Consider the following 7,452-nt stretch of genomic DNA (forward strand, 5'->3'; position numbering starts at 1 on the left):
TTGGTTTCCAAATCTCTAGTTATACGTAAAAATAAATTTCTACTAATACGGAATCGTTCTTCAAATTTTAATAGGTCGTACAAACTATCAGGGGATAAATAATCACGTACCAAAAGCCCATGTGCTGCGATATGATCCCGATTTATCGAAATTCTATGCTTCTTCTCCACATTTGAACTTTCGCCTCTTTGTCGCACCCTTTCGCGTGTCGCAGACAACGTGTGCAACACCAAGTCATCATCAGAATCATCATCATCAGATGAAGAAGAAATCGAACCCGCAAAATTATTCATATTTATGTTTGAAAGTGTATTTGAAAGAGTGATTGAAAATATCTTTGTTTATATATATATATATATATATATATATATATATATATATATATATATATATATATATATATATATATATATAGAGAGAGAGAGAGAGAGAGAGTGTATGTGTGTATATATATATATATATATATTAACTTTTAGTTTGAATTTTTTTTCGCAACGGTCAAAAGAAATATGAGGAAACGGTCAAAAAAATCATTAACCAATCAGAACATCCGTCTTCACCCGTAGCCGCACCCATGCTACAAGGCACCTACGCATATCTAGGATGGTATCCACACGTATGTGGCCTTGCCATGTAGGTTCTACGCGTAGCCACCTCCAACCCATACTGCAAAGCCTAAAATACAAACCAAACTCAAAAATAACGACCTTAAAACTTTTATCGTAACTGAAGAGATATACAAAGTAAAATTTTATTATATGTGATGTTCATTGATACGTGAAGGTCCCAAGAAATTTCCTACAATCAATGCGACTAAACCACGTACCTAATAACTTCAAAGAAATCGGCCCATGCATTATTTATCTACATGTATATACATATATCCGTTTGTACAACAAAAATATACTTTTTTAGGAAATGATATCTCATCAATTTAGGTACAACGAGTTTGTAAATCAATATATAAATCGATAACAATTTAAAGAGAAATTAAAATCATTATATCGTTTAAAGAAGTAACAGCTGAAATTGTCTAAAATGGTAATTAAGAAACATACGACTGATAGTATAATAGAGTAGTAGTTAGGAATTGGGAACTGATGACTTGAAAGAGAAAAATAAATGAAGTAGGGTGTTGGGATTTGATGATAAAAATAGGGGCTAACGAATTTAAAAAATACTAGTAAATTAATAAAATAGGAGTTAGGGAGGACATACCCACGTGGCAGTCATGTCATTCGTGGGGCCACTGCCCATGGCCACTCCCTGTGGCTCTCTACCCTCACTTGTTTCTCTCTCCTCTATCCTCTTATTATTTATTCCGGCCACTTGTGTCAGACTCCGGCAGATGTCACTCTCCGGCGACCTTTTCCCACTTCTATATATTTATACCCACCCCACCCCCAGTCCCCTACTTATCCTTACATTGCAAAAAGAGAAAAAGATAAAACACTTTGACGTACAAAAAGGTCTTTTTACATGAAAACAGAGAAGCATCGGCATATTGGTCTTTGAGACGACGTGAGTTTGGCATGTAAAACGTAGTACAAACCTACCTAATCTTCTTCACTACAAACCACCTTCGTAATCCTTCAAACTCCCATTCTTATTCATCAAAGATGAATCCAGAATTAACCTCCGGCGCCAACAACACCAGTTTTTTCAATGGAAACGATCATCGCTTGTTCGCTACGTCTATATCCGCACCTCAACGACAGCTTTTAGACGTCGTTAAACCCGACCCAGGGTGGCCGGAGTTTGTCGCGTACGGTGGTCAGTTGGGTTATGGGTATATGAATCAAAACACACCAGGAGGCGGAGATCAGACATTTCTACCGGCGAATTCGAATTCAGTTTCGGTGTCACCTAAGAAAAGGAAAGCCGACAAGGGTCAAAGCCTACAGGTTTAGTTTTAGTCAATATTGTTATTATTATTTTTTTATTGTTATTATTCCGTTTTAATGGTAAGTTTCATTAAATTAACTTGTTTGATGTGTGACATATGTAGGTAGTTTCTGAAAAAGATAAGAAGATAAAAGGGTGTGCTGAAGAAGGAGATTCCAAAATCACACATCAATATAGTAATTGCGATAACAAAAGCAGTAACAGTAAAGAAGCTTCTACGAACGCTTCATCAAAGGAGAAATCGAAGGTTTCCGAGGTTCAAAAACCGGATTATATTCATGTTCGTGCACGTCGTGGTCAAGCCACCGACAGCCACAGTTTAGCCGAAAGAGTATGTGATGTGACCCAAGAAAAAAGCTTCTTTTTTCCACGTAAAGATCGATAATTATGACTGAATTTGACGATGATGATGATGATGATCATGATGATTAATGATAAACAGGTAAGAAGGGAGAAAATCAGTGAGAGAATGAAGTACTTGCAAGATTTGGTTCCAGGGTGTAATAAGATTACGGGGAAGGCTGGAATGCTTGATGAAATTATCAATTACGTTCAATCCCTTCAAAAACAAGTAGAGGTATAAAATCAAATCATTAGGGAATTTTTAGCAGTTTGTTACATAGTACAATAATGACCCTGTGTATTATAATACGTATGACTGTAAGAAACTGATGTTAATGACACAATGTCATCTAAAACAACATGATAGAGACTAACTCTCTGTCTACTATGTTGTCTGATGAAAAGACATAAATGTCTTATCATCATAAAAAATCATAAAAGATTTGTTACCCTTAGTTTAATCTAGTCTCTAGTCATGTTATATGTAACAAATGCATTAATCTAGTTCAGTTTAATCTTGTCTCTAATCATGTTATATATGTAACAAATGCATTATAAAAGATCCGTTTTCAAGTAAAATAATTATTTCATGCATGATTTAAGTGATTTAATTCACATATAACAATTTAAAGAGAAAAAAATACTAAGCATTCGTATATTTTGGATTCCAACAGTTTTTGTCGATGAAGCTTGCTACGGTGAATCCAGAGCTAGATTTCAACATTGAAAGTGTATTCACGAAAGAGGTAACTAACAAGATTAATAATAATGATAGCAAAACGTTATGATTTGTGGTAACTTTAAGTTATTAGTAATTAACAAACTTATTTTCTTGCTATAATCAGGTGTTTCAATCCCCAATTCCGGGACTCGGGTGTTCTTCGGAAATGGCTACTTCCACATATTTTCAGTTAAACTCTACGGAGCAGTTGGTTTCATATTGTGGACTAGACATGGAAATTAACTCAACGGAAATGGCAATAAGAAGAAGTCTTAATGCCCCAATTCCGATTCCGGAAACATTTATGGATTCATCTTGTTTCAATGTAATTCCTTCTGCTCTTTCCCCTTCATTCTTTCAAATGTAACTTTCAAAAAATCAAATAAAATATTTACGCAGTACATGGTACAAGCATAGAGGCAGAAAGTACAAGTAGGAAAGTCTCGGTTTTCTTACGAAAGATCCGACCTTTTTTGTTACAGCAAATCCAGCCAACTGCTACGTGGGATGCTGATTTACAGAATCTGTACAAAATGGAATTTGAACAAGGAACATTGATACCATTTCAATCCCATCAATTTACAGGTAACTAAAAAAAATCTTTAAAAGTCATGGAAAAATGATGCCAAATGTTGGAATGATTTTCTAAAAGAATGAATGGGTCCAAGCTCAATAACCAAGAAAGTTGCATAGTTGGTATCTTTCTTTATCCTTGTCTTCCACCCAAAAATGATTAAAAAATGGGTCCTTTAGATAACCACAACCTTTCCATTTTCATTAATAAATAAATAAATGTAGAACTTCAAAATAATTACATGAAATTGACACTCGATCAATTTCAGTAATAGTAATAGAAACAATCTAAAAATTTAAGTGCTGTTTGACGTCTTATTGGGTCCGATAAAAAAATTGTCTGACTTGGTCAGTTTGATACCATACTTAAAAGTGATTCGGTCTTGACTTCTCTGATATTTTTTTTTACTCGTCAAATTCAGAGCTTAATCATCATCTATCAAACAACGATTTAGTACTGGATTAGAGTAAAGATAACGTAATAAGAGCTTTACTAGTTTACAAATGATAAATCAATAAAATGAAGCATATTATTATAACCTAAAGGAGATTACTTGTATTTTTTTTTTCAGGTTCAAATGAAGTAAGCAATATGAAGATGGAGATGTGATGAGTGAAAGAAATTTTTTGACATGTATTAAACCGAATTGTTATTGATCATTATTCTTTACTCATTTGCCTAAAGTATATATCGTATATGCAAGTACGGATATTGGCATTGTAGGAACAATAATTAGAATATAGAATGCATATTACAACATTTCCACCTTATGTTATAGATTTTTATGATATAGATAAGATTTTTCCACATTTAATAGATCAAAGAAACATAAACAGGGACCAAGAATATGACACAGTATGAATTCATTTCAACAATAATCATAGCCATTCTCAATAGTGGTCCAATATCAAAATTAATGGACAACAAATTGCAAGTTGCAAAGCAAATGAACAGTGAAAATGCAAGATTTTAATGTGAAGTCAATTTTTCATCCATAATTGAATAACGATCTATATGGCTAGTGGGATAACGAAATAACCATATTCGAATGCCGGATGGTTCATAATAGCCCCGATTTAAAACCATATATTCCTTTCATAAATAACATCAAAGACTGCAAGCACCTAAATGCAGCTAGCCAACGACAACTCAAAGACAAACAGACATAAACCTATCAATGAGTCGTCTAGGTATACTTTTGGGACCGAAAGAGACATACTCTACTATAAATGACGAAAAATATCATTCTTCAAGGGGGCTAACAAGTGTAATTCCATATGACTCACTGGCTAGTTTATGTAAAAATGTTATTTTTCGAGCAACACATAAGTTATACCACATTGTCCTGTCCCACAAGCATCATATGAGAAGAAAATCTGATTTACAAGGTTAGGGGTGCACAAATACCAGTTTTAAACCAATTTTGATTTTTTGAAAAACTAGTTTTCTCTAAACGGGTTTCGATTATAATCTGTTTGGTTTTTTGGTTTTTTTGGAAGTGAAATTTTGTTAAATCACCGATTTTTTCGGTTTAAAAATCAGTTTGGTTCGGTTTTTCTAGGAAAAAACATGTTTTTTTAACATATATAAGCCAATGGTTCGGTTTTATTTGAACCGGTTATGCCATATGTGTCCACAAGCAGCCCAATCTATATTGGATATGGTTAGAAAAAAATGGCAAAACCCAAAAAAATCAACGGGTCTAGTTGAAATTCTCCACACATTTAAATAAATCAATCAAGTTGGAGTTGAAATTTCTGATCTGATGTCGATCCACTTCTCATTTAAATATACATTAATTTATATTTTATACTTTATAAAGTAGGAATACAAAGACGAAACCCTAAAGTCTTGAGCATAAAAGCATTTGGATACGCCCGTTCACAAATTTATCTCTGATTTTGAGAATTTCAAAGTCCATATTCCATTTAGAGGTCAGATTAGATTGTTAAAATGAAAGTTAAGTTGCTTAGACCGAAGGGTATGGGTGGGGAGTTTCTCTCACTTTTTGTCGGCCACACCACCATTTCCCTCATTTTCCTTTCCCTCACCTAAAACCCAAGGAATAGGTAGGAAGCTCCTATCACTATTTATTTATTTATTTTTTTAAAATATATATTTCATGCATATATTATACTCATTTTGTAGGGAATTAAAAACCATGAATTTTAATATATTTTTCATATTTTTTAGTAGGTATATAATTTTATAAATATTAAAAAATATAATAAAAAAACTGCCCAATAGAACGAGGAGAGAGAGTGCGGCACCCCCTCCCCCCACCTCTTTTCCGCAGGTTGCTCCCCTCAACCAGGTGGCGGTGTTCCAATGAGAGGAAAACCCTCCCGCTCCCCTTTCCCGCTCCATACCTTCGAGCCTTAGAAGTAATGAAGTTGAAATGTCCTATGGACAATTATTTAGGTTTGAAGTCTATAAAATTTATGTAAACATTAAAATTTAAAATGAGCCACCCCATGCTCAGCCCGTTTAATCAACAACTTGTGCTTACAAACAAACAAAACAAAGCAAATTGGTCTAACATGTGATCAAACCATTTACCTAATAATTTGAGTTGGTGGGCATGTTCAACAAAACTAGTTGGTAACACGTAGCAGATAGCTGATAACGTTTTATTAAACACTCTCTCAGATAGTTTTTAGATTTAGAATGTTTTGTTTAAACTAAACACTAAAAGTTTAAACAAAGTTTTTTGTTCAAAACATAGAGTTTTGTAAAATGCTAGAAACTAGAAGCTCTCAAACGCTCAATGTCAAACACGCCCTGAGAATCTCAACTTGTTAATTAGGAAGGTCAACCTAAACCCAACTCTAGCCCCAAACTTATTTCCGGTTCTAATTGGAACCAAAAATCTCACATTGTGTCTGTTGAACTCGAACCTCAGATCAGTTTAATGAATATATTAACCAAGAACCAACTATACTGTGAATTATATATAGTATATACTGTGAACTAATGTCATTGTTAATCGGTTAAATTAACAGAAAGACAAGGGGGACCATGAAAACTGCGTATGAATATGGTTGCATATACTTGGTCTTGAGGCGTCTAAGAGCCGCAGCTTTCGTTCGTTTTCAACCCAAATGTAACAATGACGGGTGGATCCGGCCTGATCCATACCAAGATCTACTTGATTTGTTTGCCTCACTCGATTGTGATATGCCATATAAGCTTTTTCCTTTAGGCCCACTCCAACAGCCACAGATTTATTCCTTTGAATTTTTCTGCTTCACATAATGCAATTGCATGGAATAATAACACCAAAAATACACAACAAGATTCTCTTGCCAAAAGTGTGGATATCACTCAACCTCTTCACCAGAGATATTTTAGGACCATTTTATTTACCACTTTCGTCCTGTTTTCCCATCAGAATCTGGTTTTAGATTTAAGAGTAAGTTACATTTTTGGTCCCTAGGTTTAACTGGTTTTTTCGATTTCAGTCCCCAAAAGTTTTCTTTTGTAATTTCAGTCCTTATTTGAAGTTTTTGTAACACTTTTATTTATCCATGTTCCATATAAAAGGACTATTCTTGATACCAATGTTGCAAAATCAGCTACACTTAGGGAGCAAAAACAATCATTTTACTTTCAACAAGACAAAACTTCATAAATGGTCGATATGGTTTCACAAAATTTGAAGATTCATCCCTAACTATAAAAAACCTCACAGATGGTCCTTATGGTTTCAAAACTTTTAATGTTTAGTCCTTCCAGCTCACTCCGTTACCATTTAGCTGTTAACTCTTTTTTCAATATTCAGGGACCAAAAATGCACCCAAAAAAATGAGACTATAATTGCTAAAATCAGCTATACTCAAGGACCAAAAATGCAATTTACTCTAGATTTAAACATTGTTATAGAGAAGTTGCATTTATTTTGAAAAGAGAG

General features: G+C 34.0%; 1 protein-coding gene across 2 annotated transcripts; it reads left to right on the top strand.

The window, feature by feature from the left end:
- The first annotated feature begins 1,397 nt into the window (after window positions 1-1,397).
- CIB1 (cryptochrome-interacting basic-helix-loop-helix 1) lies at window positions 1,398-4,301 on the top strand. Of its 2 annotated transcripts, XM_079002302.1 has the most exons (7): window positions 1,399-1,904; window positions 2,009-2,236; window positions 2,348-2,482; window positions 2,922-2,993; window positions 3,093-3,293; window positions 3,451-3,553; window positions 4,114-4,301. In XM_079002302.1, the coding sequence occupies exons 1-7, from the start codon at window positions 1,620-1,622 to the stop codon at window positions 4,149-4,151; spliced, it is 1,062 nt and encodes a 353-aa protein (XP_078858428.1). In that variant the 5' UTR covers window positions 1,399-1,619; the 3' UTR covers window positions 4,152-4,301. The 2 variants fall into 2 exon arrangements, with proteins under 2 accessions (XP_078858429.1, XP_078858428.1); XM_079002303.1 differs by lacking the exon at window positions 4,114-4,301 and having other exon boundaries at window positions 1,398-1,904; window positions 3,368-3,503.
- Window positions 4,302-7,452: the final 3,151 nt, after the last annotated feature.

The sequence above is a fragment of the Lactuca serriola genome, chromosome 5 (genome assembly GCF_051521515.1).
Source record: "Lactuca serriola cultivar US96UC23 chromosome 5, Lser_US96UC23_V15, whole genome shotgun sequence".
NCBI lineage: Eukaryota > Viridiplantae > Streptophyta > Magnoliopsida > Asterales > Asteraceae > Lactuca > Lactuca serriola.

Coding starts and splice junctions, on each gene's coding strand:
- CIB1 (XM_079002302.1), top strand. CDS start 1,620: ATGAATCCAGAATTAACCTCCGGCGCCAACAACACCAGTTTTTTCAAT. Junction 2,237..2,347: donor GCCACAGTTTAGCCGAAAGA/GTATGTGATGTG, acceptor AATGATAAACAG/GTAAGAAGGGAGAAAATCAG. Junction 3,554..4,113: donor TCAATCCCATCAATTTACAG/GTAACTAAAAAA, acceptor TTTTTTTTTCAG/GTTCAAATGAAGTAAGCAAT.